We start from the raw sequence: 23836 nt of genomic DNA on the forward strand, positions 1-23836 counted from the left end.
CAGGAGTGAAACGCCAGGCAGCTAGCAGTTCTGGACGTGGTTTGTAATTAGTGAATCGTGGTCATTCACGGGATTGGGAATGTCGCAGAACGTCTCATCTACCCTATACCACAATACGCTCATACGCTCTGTAATCTATTGCGACCTATCATTTTGCATTCTTATATTTGTTCATTCGCTTTATGTGATATGAAACGTGCTTATACTCACATGAACATATCACGTATATATTTATAATTCATTTGAAGCTTAAGGCGGTGACACAATTACATTTTCCATATAGATGCGTTTAACACAAGCTTATGCATTCCAATAACATCGCCACAATAAACCAAGATGTTGCGTTTGTAAATATGAAGGAACTTCAGACTTGGCAATTGAAGTTTATTACGCCTTGCCTGTTCACAAACAAAATTTCGCGAAGCACTGTTGTAAACATTCTCCCTATACAACAAAAATACTTCCTAACAAATTTTGTGTCGTATTCGACTGTTATATTGCAGTTTTTAATTGTGAAAAATGTTAGAAAATTTACCAACCAGTGGGAAAAATAATTTCACTTGCAAAGTGTGCCAACACCCTTAGCCAAAGCAAGTGTCAAATTCTTCTTCTAATGATTTGCTTGGAACAAAATTGGGGAGTTGGCTACTTTTCAATATCAGATGGCGCTAGTGTCGCTCATTCTACAATTCTCCATAAAAATACACGCAATCTACTCACAATGCATAAGCATGCGTTAAACTCATCTATATGAAAAACTGCTTATGTGTGGGAGCTGTTACTCATACATTCATATATCCGTTTATGTACATGACTAATTTGAATTAATCGTTGGTCAGCGACCAGAGGAATAACACGGCAAAATAAACGCAGCGTATACAACGCACATTCAATTGAAAATTCGGAGTTTTTTGTACGCGTTAAATTTGCTTGATTAAGGACCAACGATTACATGGACATTCTATCCACATCTCACTACTCAAAATATTAAGTGGATAGGTTCGAAAACAATGGGGTTAATCATTCAACCAATTGACCAAGAGTTAAGTTAAGTGAAGCCTTAAGGCAAGAAAAGGAGTGTCAACATTGCAAAACAGATCACAAAAAATTTTGATAGGGTGCCGAGAAAGTCAAACAACTATACAGATGGTGAAAAGCAATATGATTAGCGAATACTGTTCTTATTGAGAAACATTAACTCACTACCGACTCAACATTATTTAAGGAAAATAATACACGACTACTATATTGCTAGTGATAAAAAATGCAAATATATAAGATTAAATTTTTTTGTGCACACTCGCCATATTTATTGGTTTTTTGTCAGTAAAAGGTAAATTTATTTAGTTTTAAATACTGTTCAGTCTGAAAACTAGTTTTAAATCGGAACATTCTGTCCAAACTTATTAACTTCAATACAGATTTATCGACTTTATTTTACAAGATGTGTAGATATATATATATTCATATACATATGTAGATGTTATACTAGTATGTAACAGTTACTACAGCAGCTTCGCATATTCTTGTAGTCCGTTATTTTGGGAGCTTATGCAATTTTTATTTACATATGATTGTCATCAAACGAGTTAGTTTTCACTTTCACAAAGGTTTCTTAGTGAGTTTTCGAACTCCACAGGCTCCAGTGCCCTGTTTCCGACTTTGTAACTAGGTGGACCGATCAAAGCCACTACATCATCAAATGAGAGCGTTTCCCTTTCAAGCAGAGCTTCAGCGACCTAAAGATGATATATGTATATTCATATATATATGTATATATATTTATATTACTTCAGGTGATATAAATATGTACATTAGAGCATATCATGAAAAGAAGCTGAAAAAAAATCAGTTGGAAAACAAATATAAATGACGCCAGCTATTTAATTTGGTTTTTACTTTTCAATTGAAATTTTTTTAAGGCGAGCAGAAAAAATGTTTAAGTTTTAGAAAAAAGCGCTCATTGTTGTAGAAGTTACTTTGCTATCTTTTCAACTTTTGTTCCTATCACTCTTTATACGAGCCAAATTAAAAAAAGTTAGAATAAAGTTAGTATAAATCCAGATATTATTGGTGTGATATTATTTCACCTTACTGTAGGAAAGTAGAATCAAATAAACAATTAAGAACATATACATTTTATTTTCCTTTTTTGAAATCCCTTCACTAACTATTCCAACCTGGGGAAGCGGTTTTTGTTGTCTCCGTGATATACTCGAATGTACATACATATTGGGCCACTTAAACTAAGTCGAGTTGTTTGAGTATTCGGTTCACAGTCTAGAAACGACTAGTCGAATTTTCGCTTCGCTTTAACTTTTGCAACACATTCGATTACGTTTAACGAATTTCTATTGATTTATTTTTCTAATTTTTGTGCCAACATTTCGTTCGTAACATTTAAACTTTGCTTCCACTTATGTTCTTTTTTAATAGACATTTTAATATATGTATGTAAGTATTTCTTTGAAAGAGTTTCTGGCAGAAAAACAATACATGGGTAGGTCATTTCTAAGCTACAAAAAATAAATGTATTATAATCCAGTAGTAGTTGGGCACAAATCCCCAACTGAACCCTCCAAGAGGGTGCAGACTGGTAATGGACAGTACAGTATTGAGCCTGAGCGAAGTCAGGACGGTGTCCAGCTAAGATCAGGGAATCAGGGCAGTGCGCCTGACTCATTAATGGCCTGGATATACGGAAATGATTCTTGATCATGGTTTCTGGGGGTTATTTCTCTCTTTTCTTTCTTTCCTATTTCCTTTTCCTCTCGGGGGCTGGATCAAGGCGTTATAAGTTTCCATTCCGAGGATCAGCCAGGCTGGGGCCCCTAAATAGCCCAGTCGCGAACGGAACCCTCCTGGTACCAGGTCGCACCAGGTCGTATGAAGCCCTTACCCAGATATTTCCCACCACCAGACGATGGCGAAAAAAGGGGATGGTTCAGGACCAGTGGCGATGCCGGGTCAGAGCCCTCTCCCCAACAAAACTTGTTGCAGTGAGGCAGGACAAAGGGATGTTCTCCGGGATACTCCTGGCACGAGCAGAAACGCAGTAGGTGTGCAGAATGCAGCCTCAGTTGAAGCTGATGCTCAGGCCCCGCGTGGTCCACCCCCGACACCCACGGCCTTCACGAGCCAAATGAGCGGCCACACCCCAGTGCAGTTGGATACAAGCACAGGAGAGCGGCCGCAATGATTCTAACCAGATCCGCACGAATGCCAGAACTCGTGAGTAGAGCGGAAAGCGCCATTATGGGAGAAATCCTGGCAGAAATCAAATGGGCTAAAGAGGTGATACCGGATTTTCGTCTGGCAGAAGAAAGGGAGCCACAAGCGGCAACCAAAAGGGCAAGGTCGGCGGAAGTAGTGCCTGCCAAATCAAAGAGGCCGAAGGTACATGGGCGCTCTTTTGCAGAAATGGTCAAGGACAAAATCCTGCTAGGGGTCCTTGACGACAATCACAAAGACGGCGCAGTCAAGAAAGAGAAATGGAAATGGTGAAGAGCGAGCTGTCTAGCATTACCCTGGACGATCTTATGCACAATCCTGGACCGCCACCGGTATTCAAGTATGCCGGGTGGTTCCAGGGCAGCATCAATGTTGTGGCATGTGGAGACGAGAGGTCCGCATCTATCTACAAAAAGACGACAGAGTCCGTGGATAAATTCTACCCTGGATCGAAGCTCAGGGCGGTTGACTTCAAGGAATCGCTAACAGTATTGAAGAAAACTGGAGGCGAGATTAACTATGGTCTAGACACCGTCACCATAAAGGTCTTCGGTAACGACTTCAACGCCGCTAGAAATTTGGCAGCCGAGGTGGAGCCAGAATAAGAAAAGAGCGACGAGGACGTAGATATGAAAGTAGATGGGGGTGAGCCGGATACGTTGGACGGTTACATCTCGTCTACCTCATCCATAGGTATAGGCGGGTTACACCTGCAATACACGAAGGAGAATCTGATGCTGGAAGATGCGGCTAACTCCACGCTCAAGGAGGGAGCGATAGTGTGCGATGATGGTGCGGGTCCTACAGGTAAACCGGCACCACAGTAAAGCATCCTCCGCTGCACTACTTCTCCGACTGACATCAAAAGGAGCAGCTGATATTGTCCTCATCCAGGAGCCGTGGGTGGTAGGACAAAACATTTGCGGACTCAAGTCCACCGGCTACACATTGGTAAGTTGTGGCACCTCGGGAAAGCCTAGATCATGTACACTTGTTAGGACCAAACTTAATGTTTTGTTTCTTCCTCAATTTACCGATGAAGGCGCAACAAGGATCAGCCTGAGCTAAAATATGGGTCAAATCAGGCCACCATCAATTTATATAGCCCATGATAAGACGGTGCCGACATCGACCGTCAGGAAGCTGGTGGAAGCTACAACAGGTGCATTCATACAGGGAGGATACGTAAACGCGCATCACTCCACCTGGGGAAGCAATGACCAAAACGAAGGTTTGGGAGACTTAGGAAAGTACTTTCCAGATGGGCTAATACGGCCCCAGGATGCTTGCAAAGGCCTGATAGATCGTGGACCGAAACTGGGCAGGAAAACCTGGACGTATTGCTGCATACACATTTTCCAGGTGCAACTAGGAACGAACCAGGGGATTCACAAAGCTCGACAGAAGTAACGGTGCAACCTATACTACACAACCTAATTAAAAGAGATATCTTGGGGCATTCAATCGTTTGAAGCATTCAAAACTTCAGGGCCAGACGGAGTTACACCTATACAACTGCAACAATCGCTGAAATGCAGCACAAACTGGCTATACGCTATAATAGGAGGTGTCGTGGCACTTAACCAAAGCCCACGTACATGGAAAAGATCTAAAGTGGTATTTATTCCCAAGGCAGGCAAAGCGTGCCACGCGAAAACAAAAGACTTCAGACCCATCATTGTATCTTCGTTTCAACTAAAGGTGATGGAGAGGCTGATGGAAACATATTCCAGGGAGGCAGTGAATGACCTATATGAAGGGAATACAAGACGCTGTGGACTGGCTTAGGTAGAAGGTAGTCTCTCAGAAGCCCATTTATATTTTCTCAGACAGTCAAGCAGCACTGAAAGCCCTTGACTCTGTCACAACTGTAGTAGGCTGTCGAAGATCACTTAAAGTGCAGCACAAAAGGAGCAGCTGATATTGTCCTCATCCAGGAGCCGTGGGTGGTAGGACAAAACATTTGCGGACTCAAGTCCACCGGCTACACATTGGTAAGTTGTGGCACCTCGGGAAAGCCTAGATCATGTACACTTGTTAGGACCAAACTTAATGTTTTGTTTCTTCCTCAATTTACCGATGAAGGCGCAACAAGGATCAGCCTGAGCTAAAATATGGGTCAAATCAGGCCACCATCAATTTATATAGCCCATGATAAGACGGTGCCGACATCGACCGTCAGGAAGCTGGTGGAAGCTACAACAGGTGCATTCATACAGGGAGGATACGTAAACGCGCATCACTCCACCTGGGGAAGCAATGACCAAAACGAAGGTTTGGGAGACTTAGGAAAGTACTTTCCAGATGGGCTAATACGGCCCCAGGATGCTTGCAAAGGCCTGATAGATCGTGGACCGAAACTGGGCAGGAAAACCTGGACGTATTGCTGCATACACATTTTCCAGGTGCAACTAGGAACGAACCAGGGGATTCACAAAGCTCGACAGAAGTAACGGTGCAACCTATACTACACAACCTAATTAAAAGAGATATCTTGGGGCATTCAATCGTTTGAAGCATTCAAAACTTCAGGGCCAGACGGAGTTACACCTATACAACTGCAACAATCGCTGAAATGCAGCACAAACTGGCTATACGCTATAATAGGAGGTGTCGTGGCACTTAACCAAAGCCCACGTACATGGAAAAGATCTAAAGTGGTATTTATTCCCAAGGCAGGCAAAGCGTGCCACGCGAAAACAAAAGACTTCAGACCCATCATTGTATCTTCGTTTCAACTAAAGGTGATGGAGAGGCTGATGGAAACATATTCCAGGGAGGCAGTGAATGACCTATATGAAGGGAATACAAGACGCTGTGGACTGGCTTAGGTAGAAGGTAGTCTCTCAGAAGCCCATTTATATTTTCTCAGACAGTCAAGCAGCACTGAAAGCCCTTGACTCTGTCACAACTGTAGTAGGCTGTCGAAGATCACTTAAAGTGCAGCACAAAAGGAGCAGCTGATATTGTCCTCATCCAGGAGCCGTGGGTGGTAGGACAAAACATTTGCGGACTCAAGTCCACCGGCTACACATTGGTAAGTTGTGGCACCTCGGGAAAGCCTAGATCATGTACACTTGTTAGGACCAAACTTAATGTTTTGTTTCTTCCTCAATTTACCGATGAAGGCGCAACAAGGATCAGCCTGAGCTAAAATATGGGTCAAATCAGGCCACCATCAATTTATATAGCCCATGATAAGACGGTGCCGACATCGACCGTCAGGAAGCTGGTGGAAGCTACAACAGGTGCATTCATACAGGGAGGATACGTAAACGCGCATCACTCCACCTGGGGAAGCAATGACCAAAACGAAGGTTTGGGAGACTTAGGAAAGTACTTTCCAGATGGGCTAATACGGCCCCAGGATGCTTGCAAAGGCCTGATAGATCGTGGACCGAAACTGGGCAGGAAAACCTGGACGTATTGCTGCATACACATTTTCCAGGTGCAACTAGGAACGAACCAGGGGATTCACAAAGCTCGACAGAAGTAACGGTGCAACCTATACTACACAACCTAATTAAAAGAGATATCTTGGGGCATTCAATCGTTTGAAGCATTCAAAACTTCAGGGCCAGACGGAGTTACACCTATACAACTGCAACAATCGCTGAAATGCAGCACAAACTGGCTATACGCTATAATAGGAGGTGTCGTGGCACTTAACCAAAGCCCACGTACATGGAAAAGATCTAAAGTGGTATTTATTCCCAAGGCAGGCAAAGCGTGCCACGCGAAAACAAAAGACTTCAGACCCATCATTGTATCTTCGTTTCAACTAAAGGTGATGGAGAGGCTGATGGAAACATATTCCAGGGAGGCAGTGAATGACCTATATGAAGGGAATACAAGACGCTGTGGACTGGCTTAGGTAGAAGGTAGTCTCTCAGAAGCCCATTTATATTTTCTCAGACAGTCAAGCAGCACTGAAAGCCCTTGACTCTGTCACAACTGTAGTAGGCTGTCGAAGATCACTTAAAGTGATGGCTGAACAGTTTACTCTGCATCTGGTATGGGTTCCGGGACATAAGGGCATACCAAGTAATGAAGAAAAGGTACCTCCCTACCACTTTCGCCATCCTGGAAAAGGTTGCGCATGCCGCTCTCCACCTGCAAGATAAAAGAGGCTCTACTGATGGAAGCGGGAGTCAGGTGGAAGCATCATGATAGATGCCACACGGCAAAACTCGCATGGCCGGAATGGAATGAGAAGAGATCGCGAGAGCTTCTCACCCTCCGTAAGAAGGATCTTTCCTTAGTTGTAGGTCTTCTCACTGGTCACGTTAGTATTGGACCGCATGCGGAAAGGATTGGCGCTCCATTTAATGATTTTTGTAGAAGCTGCGGCAATGAAGAAGAACCTCAAACTGTTATGCATCTACTCTGCGAATGTCCAGCGCTCGGTGGAAGAGAGCGACGTTTTATGGGCAAGATGTTTCTCCTAGATCTGACAGATATAGCTGAGGTCAATATACGACGCTTAGCTAGCTTCAAAAACTCAACTAAGTGGTTTGAGTGTGGTTTCACAATGGGCCAATAAAGGCCTAGGTGTGCCGCTCCGGACGGCAGCCACTTAAACCTAACCTAACCTAATCCAGTAGTAAATTTTAAAGTAGTAGGTAGGGAAACTTTTGGTACTATTTTGCTACTGCTTTACTATTTAATAATGAAATGTGCGGAGAGTCAAACTCGACATTGGAAAAGAGAACATGAGAGAAAAAGGAGAGTGAAAATTAGAGGAAGTTGGAAAAGTAAATGAAACAAGAAGCGAAGGAAAAGTGAGATTAAAAGTAAGAGAAAGGTAAAGGTGTGAGAAAAAGTAGTAATAAGGGATTAAGAGCATTAGGATAAGATTAAGTGTAACAGTGAGAGTTATGCCCCTATTACCGTTTACAACTCAACTTAGTTGGGTTGTAATTAAAACAACTCAACTTTAAGACAACTCAACTCCTGTTTGGTATTACGAATTACAACTTATTTCAGTTGAAATTGAATTGAGTTGCCAACTTCAGAAAGTGATGATTTGACAGATAAATAAACAGCTGATAAATTTGTGGCAGAAATTTAAGCATTTTCAAATGTGATTTTTTTATTAATATTATATGAAATCTATTTTATAATGACAAAAATGTTGGTGATTGACATTTCGCGAATACGGAAAACATTCGCGTGATCATTCCAATTCCTTGGAACTACCAAACATGTTTAAGTGACAAATAATGAGTTTCATATGAAGTTATTTTGCAGATTTGAAGGGAAGCGTTTTACTCAGTACTAAACAAAATTAAGGACCTTTTCCGCATACGCGTTCGTATTTTAAAATTATGCACCATACTCCGATTCCTTGCTGACGGCAGCTTTCAAATATGATGTGGAAATGATTTCGGTGTTGGACTGGTTTTAGATATTATTGAGGAGCGTATTTGTGCGAAGTAGATTTAAACCCAAACAGAAAAAACTGTATTTTACTCAAATAGGATTCCCAGGAGTAGTGATAAGTACCAATGGGACTCGCATAATTTCACCTATTTTGGCTGCATCCGAACTGCGGCCAGCCTCGTCCAACTAAAGTCAAAAAGTTATTCAATGTAATTCGTTTAAACGTTGTTTTTTCTAGAAATGTGTACAAAATTGTTGATTATTGTTTGATAAAAAAATGTTTAACTACCGGCTTTAAATTTTTTGCTTTTTTTTTGGTAACGTTTTATAAGCCCGTGCACCATCTAACTCTTATCAAAGGTGGTATCAAAAGACGGGTTTCCATCTCCGTTTTTAGGATTCGAAAGCGGAAATTAAAAATTTTATTTCTTTTGAAAGATATTTACAAAGACCCATAAAATGGCCCGAGAGGGTCCGAAATATGAGGCCCGTTCCACAGTTTTTTTGCACAGAACATCTTTCTGCGTTGGCGGCCTTTGGCCGCGATTCGTAAAAATAAATCTGGTTGTGTCCAACACCTTTCTGCATAGCTGTGTACAAAATACAACAACCACATAAAATTAGATTTTATTACAAATAAAATTTTTAATTTTTGTGGTAATTCTTTACGACAGCATGACACTGCTAATACGTGTCCAAAAATATCGAGAGAGGTATTAAACGATGCGTCTTGGCATCAGTATTAATAATCCGAAGGCGGAAAATAAAAATTTTAACTCGTTCAAAAGACATTAAACAAAAACCGAAAAAAGACAACAACATTACAACAACCACATGAAAATCGCCAACTTCAACTACAAATATCTCCGGAAAAGAGATAAAATGTTTCTTTTCCGCCTTCGGATTATTGTTCTCGAGATTAATACGCGTCTCGATATTTTTGGACGCTTATTAGCAGTGTCATGCTGTCGCAAAGAATTACAATTTTTGTTTTCGGATTCTTAAATCGGAGGTCGAAACGTGTCTTTTGATACCAACTTTGAACATCTTTTTTAAAAATTAGGTGGTGAACCGTCTTCTAAAACGTAACATTTTTCAAAACAACTGCAAAATTGCATGAGACAACTGCTAGTAAGCAGTTGTAAGATTTTGACGTCTTTGACAACTACACCAACACAAGGTTGTAAACGGCAATGCCACAAAAAGTTGTAAGACTAGACAACTCAACCGAAATTTTTTTTGACAGGTTGAGTTGTAATCTGTAATACCAAATTGCGAAATTTCAACTCAACCAGAGTTGAGTTGTAAACGGTAATAGGGGCATTAGACTAAGATAAGAGTGAAAGCAGGGCAAGTAAGAGTGAGTGCAGAGGGTTCACTAAAGCGTTGCTTTTCATTTCCTTTCAGTAGCTCCGTAATTCCGCTGCCTGAAATAATGCCAGCGGAATTAAAATCTTACAGAATGGAAGAAGTGTCCGCTGGCTTTATTTAATATACAATGTTATGTCATATTGATGAATTAAAACATGAATGTAGAATTTTTTTTGTGATACTGGAAAAAATCAATTCTTTCTTTTGCAGTTATTACCGGCCTTAATGTTGTTGCCTATTAAAAACTTTTCAAAAAATCAAAACACGATTTTGATTTTGAATATACAATATTGGATTTTATTGTTACCGATATTTTGACCTCAGTTTGAAGTAATCTTCAGTATCATTTAATTGTTGCTTATCGATAGCAAAAAATTAATGTTGCAGATAAATTCAAGAAGCAGAAGAAGGGCGAGTATTGTCAAATGCGATCCATTTTGTAACATTAACTACATCTTTCTGGTGTTATTGCATCATGGCCGTTATACAAATTTGAGAAATTGTAATCATACTTTTATAACATTTATATATATTTGTCGAAAATGTTCGTCAAATGCCGTTACTCTTAAACTGAAAGAAATTAATAATAATAGGCCGCCTCCTATTAGCATGGAAATTTGTATTGCTTAAAATTTCGGACAAATAATTTTTTTCTTGTTCGTCTGACGCACAGTTTGCTATAAATAACCCTTATCAGACAAAACATTTTGGTAAACAAAGACATTCTCTCTACAACCCCAATACTCAAAATATTAAGTGGAAGAGTTCGAAAACAACAGGGTTAACAGTGTACCTCAAACGAGGTTCAAGAGTTATATTTAAATCTAAATTACAAAACAGATTACAATAGAAGTTTGGAGGGGTGCCCAGAAAATGTCAGTCAAACAACTGTGGAGGTGGTGAGCTTCTCACCATGCTAAGCGAAAGTCTCGCGACCTTTTCAGGAACTTATTGAGAACTAGCTATCACCCGCTACTTTGTATGAGTGGAACTTCGAAATAAACCATTTATATGTTCAATAATACCCCTACACATATCTCGGAAATGGGTTAAGATATCTCAAAAATTGTTAAAAATATGTTGAATCCTTCATCACCGGCTTTTATTTGATATCCATATAGTACAATTACTTTTGAAAAATACCCAGGTCCATGTTTTGGGTTACAAGACTCTAGGGGTTGGAAATGTAGCCTACAATTTAAGTTACACCTCGGCTGATGCAGTATTTTCTAAGCGATGGGAGTACATACAGACGAAAATTCTAAAAACTGCTGATTTGGGTTCAGGGGGCCCAATAAAATTTTCTGAAATATCTTCAATGTACAGAAAGAGATATGTTAGAATTATACGTATAGATTATTAACTCACTACCGATTTTACACTATTTAAGGAAAATATACACGACTAAAATAGTACTAGCGATTGCTTGCTTTATATAAAAAATTCAAATATATAAGAGTAAATTTTCTCGTGCACACTCGCCACTTTTTGCTAAATTTATTTTTATTTTGTCAGTGGAAGGTAAATTTATTTCGTTTTCAATACTTTGTACTCTAAAAGCTAGTTACGTAATTATAAAGCACAGTCATAAGCATTGCCGACTGGTTTTAATTTGACTTCATATGATTTTAAATCGGAACATTCTGTGCGAACTAATTATATTAAATACATATTTATCGACCTTATTTCACAACATGTATAGATATATATTTATAAAGGTTTGTACCGGTATTTATTTATTTCTTTATTTAAAGTCTACAACAAAAGTAAAATGACCGATTACATGATATAAAAGATATACTCGTATATATACCTACAACTCAAAACAACAATGTTATATTAGAAACATATAAATATATTATTTAAGCGAAGAATAAAACCACACTTCAAAGCGCAGCTTAAGATTCGTGAGGATGACTTCAGACTGAAGTCGAAATATTGAAAAATAAAACCAAAATAAAATACACATCCAAGTGTTTTATTTAAGAAAACATGGCCTTGAGCTCAGCCAAAAATTTTAGTTACTCTAAATACTAACGGCCAATACCGACACAAATAATCTTCAGCCCATTATAAAAATATAGGAATGTAAAAGCATTATCTCTTCTCGGCGGCCGTAATGATTCTTTGATTTTTAAAAAAATTTTAAAATCTCTCTCAAAAATTTTGTGGAAATGCCAAACCAAAGGATACAAACAAAAATTTTTGCATATTTAACTTTTAAAAATGACCGATAAAAAAATAAAATAAAATCCATCGAAAATTTGGTATGATTTTTTTTAGTTCGGTTTTAGTTTTTTTTTTTAATTTGTACGATTTAACAATGCATGGTCATAATTTGCTCATACCAGCATTCAGCTTACTTCCATCATTAGAGGTGTTGCAGGTCTTCGCAGCTGGACGATTCACCTAGTCCAACTGGGGAATATTAATTTGTGGAAGTTGTATTTTTCTGACATATTTTTCCCCAACTTTTGCGTTAAGTGGGACATACCGATTTTATTTTGATAACATGCAGAGAGCATAATATACACGCTTCCCAAGGCAGTCGGTTCTATGTAGCGGAGCGACTCGGGATTTTTCCCAACCAATGACTGTCATTTCAGTGTAACCCCATTTAATTTGTTGCGTCCCTCCCACAAATTGTCATCCTCCCAGCAGCTCCTTGCAGCGGGACTGCTCCATATTCTCTTGCTCCGGGAAGGTATCGAACCCAATCCGGGTCCGTCTCCTGACCACGGTCTTGAGAAATGGTTTTGCTGCATCTGCCGGAAAAGAATCTTTTTAGGACGGTCATACTCTTGTCAGTGTGTCTCGTGTAAGGGATGGTTGCATCGGACAGGTTGTTCTGGTATAGATCCCAAAACCAGAAGTCCACGTAACTTCTATAAATCCCACTCATACCTACAATCTCCGTCATAGAGTCGGGAGCAATGCCAAGCATCAGCCCCTGCCCCCGTCTTCTCCCCCCCCCCCCCCCCCCCCTCTTTTCCGACAGAAATTGTGTAGGTTAGGGAAACAGACTCTTAGTCCCTACCTCCCTTTGCACCGTTTGCCAGCATAGAATATATATGTTTGCGACATCCGCCCTATGCAGCTCCTGCCATGGACGGTGCCACTTTCCTAGATGTTCTGGTCTCCGCGACGGCAAGCCCCCGACGGGTTTCATTGCGCCATGTCGCCAGGCCGCACCCCCAAATACACCGGGTACCCCAACGATTACCCAAGGACGTCCAGTCCCAGGGCCACAACAGCAGTTGCGTCCTAGCCTTCCACAAACCAGGCGTAATCACCCGTCACTTACTCTCATAGTGACAACGTCTCCCCTATGCACTTCAGAATTCTGCAGTTAAACTGTAGTGGATTAAATGTATTTAATTAGCGAGCTTTGCTCATATTGCTTTATACAATGGTTTTTGTAATTGATATTAGAGAAAAATTGTAAGTTTACAAACGGCGATGGTTACTAGGATATGTTTCTGAATTTCACTTTTTCATCAGCTAGCTTTTCGGAAGCTGAGCGTTGAACTCGAATCTCCAACATTCATATCAGTGCAAAGGTAGATGCCTTTAGCTGCTAAGCCATATGTAGTGGATTAACTTGGAAGATCACGGAGATAGTCGATTTCATGAAGCGGTACAACATCCGCATTGCTGCGATTCAAGAGACTAAACTCACAGCAAGATCTGCTCTGCAGACCTGTTCTGGGTATAATGTCCACAGAAAAGATCGCGAGAGCGGAAATGGAGGCGGACTCGCGTTTATCATACACCACTCTGTGCAATATCATATATTTGATCCCGACATCGGCCGCAGGGACAGTGTCTTAGAACATCAAGGCTTATCTGTCCGGTCAGGCGATGCAAACCTAGAAATCATCAACATCTACATCCCTCCTGCCACCTGTTGACCCCGTGGATACCACCCTAATATCAGCGCCTTACTCACTGGCAACAATCGCATTATCTTAGGCGATTTCAATGCACATCACGATCTATGGCATTCAAACTTGCGGGTGGACAGTAGGGGTGAGATGTTGGCGGATCAAATAGAAGAAAGGACGTTCTGCACAATAAACGGGGACGCGATCGTGAGCGCAGAACTCGTAAACTGGGTCAACTGGCAGCCGATGGTAACATTGGCATCCGACCACCTGCCTATACTTATATCGCTCGAGCGTTCCGCCGACTTCATCGTCACAGAAAAACGCACTTTCATAAACTTTAAAAAAGGAAAGTAGGAAGAATATAAATCCTTTACTGACAACCGCTTTGCTGCCCTCCCTATCCCGACTGATGCCCGCCGGTAGAATTCCCGAAATTCGGCCCCACTTTCCGGCGGAGGCCGCAAGTTTAGCGAGAGAACGTGACCTTATAAGACAGCTCGGTCCCGGCGACCCCCAAATAAGGGATATAAACCAACGCATCACATTGCTTGTGGATGAATACAAGCGAGCGAAATGGGAGGAGCACCTAAGCGGTCGTAACCTCTCTGCCGGTGTAGGTATACTTTGGTCCACCGTAAAGTCCCTATCGAATTCGTCTAGGCACAATGACAAAGTTTCCATCGCCTTTGGCGATAAAGTGCTGTCGGATGCGAAAAAAGCGCGAGCGCTTTCTGCCGACAATAGATAGACGGAGGGCCAACAGATATGCACATAAACATAAATTCAGCGTGTCACCAATTACCATAACCGTCAAAGAGGGTGAGGATGCCATCGGTCATGCTAAACCATCCAAAGCAGTGGGCTCAGACGATATAGCCATGCATGATGATTAAAAGCGTAGGGAAAGAGGGTTTAAAATATTTAGCGCATGTCTTTAACCTGTCTCTTTCCGCCTTTGTCATTCCCGAAAAATGGAAAATGGCCAAGATGGTTCCGCTACTAAAGTCTGGGAAACCAGCTAACATAGGAGAGTCATATCGACCGATATCTCTCCTATCGCTTGACGCCATTTTGCTCCCCTACTTCAAAGCAAATTTGAAGATAGCCTGCCATCAGCATTGCTTCAGAAAACTCCATAGCACCACAACCGCGCTAAATGTCATTAGCACCCAGATAAATTGCGGTTTAAATCAAAACCCCCACCATAGAACAGTACTCGTTGCGCTAGACCTATCAAAAGCTTTTGATACGGTCAACCATGGCGTCTCAACAAACCCAACCTCGTACTCAGTAAGCACATTTAGGCAGACCCAAGGGCGAATCTTGGCTGCAGTAACCCTGGATGGAGAAGAAGTCATGGCGTCAGTAGATACGGGGGCGACACGGAGGTTCAAGAAGATACAGACACGAGTGGTGAGGGCGATGGCAGCGCATCATGGATAGCGGAGGCAGTGGACGTAGAGGTAAAACTGGGGGATCAAGTGCGTCAGAGTGAGTTGTTAGTTCTTCCTGGGTTAGTCGACAGCGTGGTGATCGGGACAGACTATATGGCAAAGGCTAAATTTGAGCTGAGGTTTGGCAACGAAACAATAACGCTACGAGCAGAAGAGAGAGCACGAGATAGTAACGTGTACAACCATGACGGAGGACGAAGGTAGCGCAAGTATCGAGAAAGACGTGAGGAGTGACATGGCGGTGAGTACCTTTCTAAAGCGTGAATTACAGATTTTCGAAGAGATGACAGGAGTATCCAACATTGCCACGCATAAGATAGTGATGCGAGATAACCGTCCAATCAAACAGCGGTATTTCCCTAAGAACCCAAAAATGCAGGAGATCATAAACAAGGAGGTAGACGAGCTGATAGAGAAGGTTTGCATCGAACCATCTCACAGCCCACACAGTGCACTAATAGTTCTAGCCCGGAAGAAGAACGGCAAATGGAGACTCTGCGTTGACTATCGGCAGCTAAACGCTCGCTCAGTGCCAGATGCGTACCCACTCCCAAGAATACAACATATCTTGGATAGACTACGTAGCGCGTTTTATCAGCAGTCTGGACCTCAAAAATGGTTATTGGCAAATCCCAATGGAAGAAGACAGCAAGAAGTATACAGCATTCACCGTGCCCGGCCGAGGGTTGTATGAATGGGAAGTGATGCCGTTCGGTCTACATTCCGCTCCGGCTACATTTCAGCGAGCACTCGACCGTGTTATTGGCCCAGAGTTGGAAATAAATACGTTTGCCTACCTGGATGATATCATCATCACCAGCACAACCTTGGAAGAGCACATAAAGCACCTAGGCGAAGTATTTCGGCGGCTACGGAGGGCGAATCTGAAGATCAACCCAGAGAAATGTGAGTTTTTTAAGAAGAGTTTGAAATATCTAGGACACATCGTCAGCGAGGAAGGAATACACACGGATCCCGATAAAGTTGCGGCTATCAAGGAGCTGACGCCTCCACACAATATACGAGAGTTAAGGCGATTTCTGGGGATAGTTTCATGGTACGGGAGGTTCGTACCCGACTTTTCACAAGTTGCGCACACACTGACGTCAATGTTGAAGAAGGGAAGTAGGTGGAAATGGTCCGTAGAACAACAGGCGGCATTCGAAGCGTTGAAGAATGCACTAATACTAGCACCGACACTAGCTTGCCCAGATTTTACTAAAAGATTTCGATTACAGACGGACGCGAGCGATTATGGCCTCGGAGCAGTTCTCACACAGGGGTTGGATGACGAGGAGCGAGTGATAGCGTATGCTAGCCGCCGGCTGAATAAAGCGGAGATGAACTACTCACCAACTGAGAAGGAATGTTTAGCAATCGTGTGGGCAATATGGAAAATGAGACCGTATTTAGAAGGGTACAATTTCACGGTGATCACCGATCACCTGGCTTTGAAATGGTTGAACGCGATCGAAAGTCCGTCAGGCCGGATCGCTAGATGGGCGCTCGAGTTACAGCAGTATTCGTTCGACGTACAGTATTGGAAGGGTAAGATGAACGTGGTCGCAGATGCACTGTCAAGGCAGCCACTGGAGGAACACCTGGGTAGCCTTACGCCACATGAAGACAGTTTGAGTTACAAGTGGTACACGTCAAAGATGGCTGAAGTAACGAGGACACCAGAAAAGTTTCCCGAATACGTCATAGAGGAAGGAAGACTACAAAGACGAATTGGAAGTCAAAAGGATGGTGAGGATGCGGTACCGTGGAAGTTATGCGTGCCGACATAGGAGAGGCGAAGAGTGCTTAACGAGATTCACGACACACCAAGCGCAGGGCACATGGGGATACGGAAATCCATCGCGCGTGCAATGGTGCGGTATTACTGGCCTGGGATGTTCAGGGACGTACGGAAGTACGTGCAACAGTACCACGCATGCCAAGTCTACAAACGCAGCCAGCAACAAGCTGCAGGTAAGATGCTGACGCAGATTTCGATGAACCTTTTGCTCCCGTTTGTGCAGATTTCGTTGGACCACTCCCTCGTTCGAAGCATGGTAATACGATGGCATTAGTTTTCGTGGATAAATTCTCGAAATGGGTAGAGATCATAGCAATACGGAAGGCGACGACGGAGAATGTGATCAGAGGTATGAGGGAGAGGATCACAGACAATGGAGCACAATTCACGAGCAGGCATTTTAAGAAATTTTTACAAGAGGCTGGCATAAAGCACCAGCTAACGGCACCGTATACACCGCAAGAGAACCCGACGCGTCGCGACGGAGAAAACGAATCGTAACATCAAGAGGATAATAGCGCAATTCACTGGGAAGGAGCATAAGACATGGGATGAGTTGTTGCCAGAGATAACACTAGCACTGAATACGAGCGTATGGGAGTCAACAGGCTACAGTCCAGCAATCGTGGTACAGGGTAGGGAACCGAGGATCCCCAACGCCCTCTAAGATGAGCAAACATTTGGCACAGGCGAGGAGAAGGTGGCTCTCAGTGAAAAGATAGTGAAAATGAGAGAGGTATATCAGATGGCACGTCGTAGACAACAGCAAGCATCAGCGGAGCAGGCAAGGCATTATAATTTACGTAGGAGACAGTGGCAACCGGCGGTGGGCGACTTGGTACTAGTAAAAGAGTATCAGGTGTCCAAAGCAGTGGACAATTTCGCAGCAAAGTTAGCACCAAGATACAGTGGGCCTCATCGTGTAACGAACTTCGTATCGCTCGTAATCGTCGAGCTAGACAAGGTGCATAACGGCAAAGGAGAACAGCACACATAAGCGAGCTAAAAGCGTATCAACAGGCTGCGGTCGAAGAAGCAGCAAGCCCGGCAGCAGAAAGAAGAGTACGTTCACCCCGTGAGCGTGGTAAGTCGAAGGCGTCTTGCCAAGCCCCGAATGGGGGCTTCACCGAAGTTCGCATCGGGGAACAAACGAGACGACCGACGACGATAGCAACAACACAACGCGCACCATCATCAGCATCGTGTAGTAGAATCACCAACATTTCACCGAGATATCCACCGAGGAACACACAGAGCAACTGGCCGTAGTAAGAGCAACGCAACGCGCGTGAACATCGCAAGCAATCCAGGTCACGGAAGAAGATCAGATGGATTACTGCACGGTAGCGATATGTGGTTCACTAGCGCTCGCCAATTCAGGTGCAAATGGTTCCAGAATCGAACGCGCAGACATAATCAACAATCACCAGGTGGTAGATGGAGACCGCAGTGGGTGGCACACAGCACAAACGCAAGCCCCAACCCTGGACAGCGGGATCTAAACGGCGATGAACTACGCCAACAACATACCTAGCCAATGCTATAACCTGATGACCGAATTCCAGATGACCAGATCGCGAGAGATTACCCTATAAAGAACGCAAGCATTGACCGCTACGAGAAATTGAATTTTACAATGGTGACAGTAAGTCACATTGCGGCAGGTGAGGAGAGGGTGTGAGGACTCAAATCCACCGGCTTTGGAGCCCACACATTCGAACCTATAAATATTTGTCACAATTTATTTGAACATTTATAAAACGTATTTGAATTACAAATTATATATCACCCTAATGTATATGACAATGAATTTATATCAGTGCATATAGCATGTAAAACATATAAACCTGAATTATATAAATTGAATTTACACACATAAAATAATCATTTTTCTGAAACACCTTAATATACACTTATATATTTATTATTTCGCAAAAACATAATTTTCTCTGCCCGCATACGGTAAATATTTTGGTTCGATATTATATTTTGCATAGAGATCAAACGGAAGGATCTTTGGCTTTGCATTGAGATCAACGAACCTGCTGGAATTCTAAACAAGGATGGGAATACAGCAACGCAATAAGCAACACACAAAAGTTATCTTTGCAAGAGCATCAAAAACGTACAAACATACGTATACAAAGAAATTGCAACCAAGGACAGCAGGCATTGAGGCGAACCGTCGGGGCGGACATCGCACAAAGAGGAAACAAAAAATGCAATGTACTACAAAGACGTCACCTCAGCATACCAACAACACAGCGTGGGTACTAGGCACTTGCAGGTTACTTACCAAGGGCAACCAACTCGTTGACAACAACAAGGCACAATAAGTAGGCAGCAGAGGGAAATCAAAAGTAACTATGCTAACTAACTGGAGATGCGTACCAATGAACTCGCATGCTAGGGGACAGTCCAAGGGGAATTACTACATACGTTTTTTAGAGATAAATACTTATATGCAAGTAGATAATTCGATATATGGGTAGAATAATACAGTTAAATGTAAGATACCTATTGTAAAAACATATAACAAGTAAAATTTATTGTTGCAGGATAACTGTCCACCTGCGCGTGGACAAGTATAAAAGAGCGACAAATTTTGCGAATTTGAGTAGTAGCCAGCTAGGTGTAGTAGCCTGCTAACGCCTTGTTTAGCGGTGAATGGGTCTCCTGGGATTTTTCCATCTCACGAGTTCTTTATTTTGGTAACTTTGGGGGTTTTTCCAACCCCATCGTTAGAGGGATTGTAGTGGTTTTTCCACCTCCGCTACCTTCAGGAAGAGCAGGGTATCTTTAAGTTATATACTCGGTGGGGGTTTTACCAACTCCACCGACTGGGAGGAAGTGGTGGTTCTCCACCTCCGCTTTCTCTACGAGTAGTCTGAGATTTTAGTTTAAGTGTAGTCCCGGTGGGGGTTTTCCCAACCCCATCGGCGTAGAACCGTCGTTGGTTTCCTACCTCCGTCGCAGTAGCTTTAAGGGTAGTTTTGATATTTTGAATAAAGAATTTATAACGTTTTTAACAACAAACAGGATCTGTCTCTTTAAAAGGAGACGATAGGGATTCTTCTCACTACGCCACTTTGTCTGTGTCAAGATTTCAATAATCACTGCAATAATATAGATACTTGTGAAACACCTTACAGTATAAAAAACTTTATACTCACTGCCTTGAACTCATACCTGTTTCAAAATTACCTTCAATAGTTTAAACGATAATTTATATTGTTTAGTAAAAGATTGGAAACGATTGCTTTCCAACCTTCCATCCAAAATGAAAAAAAAGCACATGCAGATTGAATTTTGAAATGTACGAACCTCTTCGTTTTCTGTGCACTGATTTCAATAAGCACTGCAGAAACATTGACGCGAGTGTGATTCACTCCATGTAATAAAAAATATTTACTGAATACTCTAAATACGCAATTATTTGAGTGGGTGGCTTGGAATCACGTCCTTTCCAACCTCCCACACATCGAAGCCCTACTTATTGTGTGTTAAATATACATCAGCTGCTCGAAATCGCGTCCATTCCGACAGCACTAATAATAAATTCCCGTTGCTCGGCATCGCAGTCCATCCCGACAACTGATTTAATAATATATACATCTATATATACTAATTATATAAAAATGCTCGTATGGGCAATGTTTGTAACGACTAATCTCAAGAAGTACGAAACCGATTTTGATGATATTTATATGACATGATATAATGATATGATATAATTACTAAAAATATGATCCATGGCCCATGTGGGGTTGATAATTTATCATCGCCCTGTATGTTGAATGGACGATGCTCAAAACGATACCCACGCGAGCTTCTACAGCATACGCAGACCGGGGAAGATGGATATCCCATGTACTTTCTAAGGGGTACAACGTCGACAACCGATGGATCGTTCCATATTTCCCCTTTCTTTCCAGATGTTTCTCCGCTCACATAAATGTAGAGTACTGTCCTTCAGCGCAATCAATAAAATATATTTGTAAGTATCTATGTCAACAAAGGTAGCGACGCAGCGAAAGTTTCCGTTCAAGATAATAAGGACGAAGTACACAATTTTTTGATTACTGGGATTTTTTAATTCATGAGCGATTCCCAACGTTTATTTCACAGCGAGTAATGTCGAAAACGTACTGCCGGAACCATCAAAAACTACTTTGACAGCATTTTTTTCCATTTTTTCAGTTGACGATTTTGAAAAGACTTTGCTTTACTCCGAAGTACCCGCCTATTACACTTGGGACTAACAAAAATGGCAACGTAGAAAGCGTGGACAGAATGTCGCTAATCAGCTCGGAATTAAGCGAGAAACTGCGTTGGGTAGGTTATATACTAGGGCGGGTCGATTTAAAAATCGCTCATTTCTCTGTGAAAATCGTATTCTAGGGATCAAAGAAAGAAACTTTTCCGAAGGAACCATACCTCTAAAACGAATTCTGATGTCCCCCAATTTGGGTCGAACTTTTGGGTAGGGGCAAATTTTGAAAAATCCCACTTTGACCCATTTAGAGTGCTCCAATCGAGTCCAAATGTATGACCGACCCCAACTAACTTTGGAGGTCCGACCCACCGATGCCAGTGGCACACCCCCTGGAACCCCCCTGGGGTTCACCATACAAACATTTCAAAAAATCGCCGGTTTTGCACTTTACATGAAAAAATCAGCTAAATGGCTATGTTTTTTCTTTATTTTTATTTATTTATTTTTAATAATATTTATTATTTATTTATAATAATATCTATTTTTTCTCTTAAGAAATTTATTTAGTCAGAACAAATGTAAATGAAAAAATTAATTTAAGTGAGTTATAGAAAAGAAAATAAAAAAAATTATTGTTTGAAGTCTTTTTTACTTTCAAGTCTGGGCAATTTCGCACGGCTCTCTAATGTCGTCGCCATAACAGCTTCTACATTTTCCGGTATAACCTGTTTGGAAACGCTAGCTAGCAATTGAACTTGTCGTTCCGTTCCTTGTATGTGTGATGGAATTTTTGGATCATTAAACGGTGGATCATCTTGATTTAAATATTCTTTCAATGTATCGTACGGACTGCTTCGCGTGAATGGTGGTTCAAATACGATATTTATATCATTCAAATTGATCATTACCATATAATTTGTGCAATTAAAGTTTATATCTGGTTTTTTATAAACTCTAAGTTCCATTGGCTCGTCAACATCGGTTCGATAGCGTAGAATTTTCTTGATGGCACAGTCGCGCTTTTCTTTGCTATCATCAAACAACATTGATAACAAGATATTTTCCGAATGCGCATAATATGAATTATCTTTAATTACTTGATTGACAATTTTGCGTAAACGAGGTTCTAGAAATCGTGACCAACCAACGAACTTGAAAAATAATGCACTGCCGTACACGACAGAGCTGTAATACTTGATATTGAAGTACATTGGCACATAACATTTAATTATAAATTCAACCAGAATTCTTAAATTTGCATCTGGATTTTGCGTTGTCACATATAATCGCAATAATCTAGCGGCCTTGGTGAGCCACCGAGAATGTACAAATTTCCCTGGTTTGATGTTAGCCAGATCCACCGGAACCACGCCGCTAGAAATTGCATGGGCCATGTCGTATAAGTACTTCGAATCGGTGGAAAATTCAATTTTTTCTGGAGCAGGGGGCATATTTTGCAACTCAATTTTCTGGAAGCCGTCCACCACCTGAAAATATATAATAATAAAATAATTAAAAATGGTTGACAATTATAATAAATGAGTGATAGCAATAACTTACCGGAAGAATTTCACAAGTAAAAAATTGTTTCCAGAGATTTTACATACTCTGTAAATTGTTGGGTGTTGTTTCTTCTCTTGATTTGCTCTTGATACTTGTCAAGCAATTTATTCAATTTATTAAATACACTTTTTTCAGCATTATTTCCATACCAAGTTTTCCCAAATTCCAATCAACTTATCTTGTACTTGAATAGTGAATGATTTATGGGAAAACTTTTTTGTTCTGTTTTAGCACGTTCGCTTAAGTAAAAATAATATCTCAAGATATCCAGATGGGTTGGTAAATTAAGATCAGTTAAATCAGTAGACACACCAAAAACAGTAACATCATGCTTGGGTATATGACTCATTGAGTTTTCGATAGTTGTTGATGTAGTTGCTTCATCTTGCGGTGTAGAGGATGGTGGATTCATTGTAAACTTTTTGATTTGGAATGGTCACTTCACTTATTATTTTTTTTGAAATATTTTTTATCTGAAATTAGCACTTCACACTTTGAGTTCTTCACAACGACTTAATGCATTCACAAAAACTGTTGCGTTATATATGGTCTACGAGACGAGGTAATAAGAATGAAATGGTAATTTCAATTCTACCTGCTGTGTCTTGTGGTGGCTTAAAAAAAAACAACACAGGCAATTTTACGATCTGCAATTGTGTCACAGTGATACCTTCATTTTTTAAAACGGTTGAATAAAAAACCCACACAAATATGTTTACGAATGCAAATGCATCACAGTGATGCCTTGGTTTTAAAACGGTTGTAAAAACGCTAATTTCTAATAATTTTTTTAATTTCTTTTCTATTACTAAGTTAAATTCATTTTTTCATTTACATATGTTCTGACTAAATAAATTTCTAAAGAGAAAAATAAACTCCAAAAAGAAAAAACATAGGCATTTCGCTGATTTTTTCATGTAAAGTGCAAAAC

General features: G+C 41.2%; 1 protein-coding gene across 2 annotated transcripts in view; it reads right to left on the bottom strand.

The window, feature by feature from the left end:
* Positions 1–1275: 1275 nt before the first annotated feature.
* Spg7 (Paraplegin) overlaps positions 1276–23836 on the bottom strand; it is a 590769-nt gene continuing 568208 nt past the window's right edge. For both annotated transcript variants that reach the window (XM_067782287.1, XM_067782285.1), the window contains one exon: positions 1276–1739. In XM_067782287.1, the coding sequence (XP_067638388.1) occupies positions 1590–1739 (150 nt within the window). In that variant the 3' untranslated portion in view covers positions 1276–1589. The remainder of the gene's footprint in view (positions 1740–23836) is intronic.

Source organism: Eurosta solidaginis, chromosome 4 (assembly GCF_040869045.1).
Source record: "Eurosta solidaginis isolate ZX-2024a chromosome 4, ASM4086904v1, whole genome shotgun sequence".
Lineage (NCBI taxonomy): Eukaryota > Metazoa > Arthropoda > Insecta > Diptera > Tephritidae > Eurosta > Eurosta solidaginis.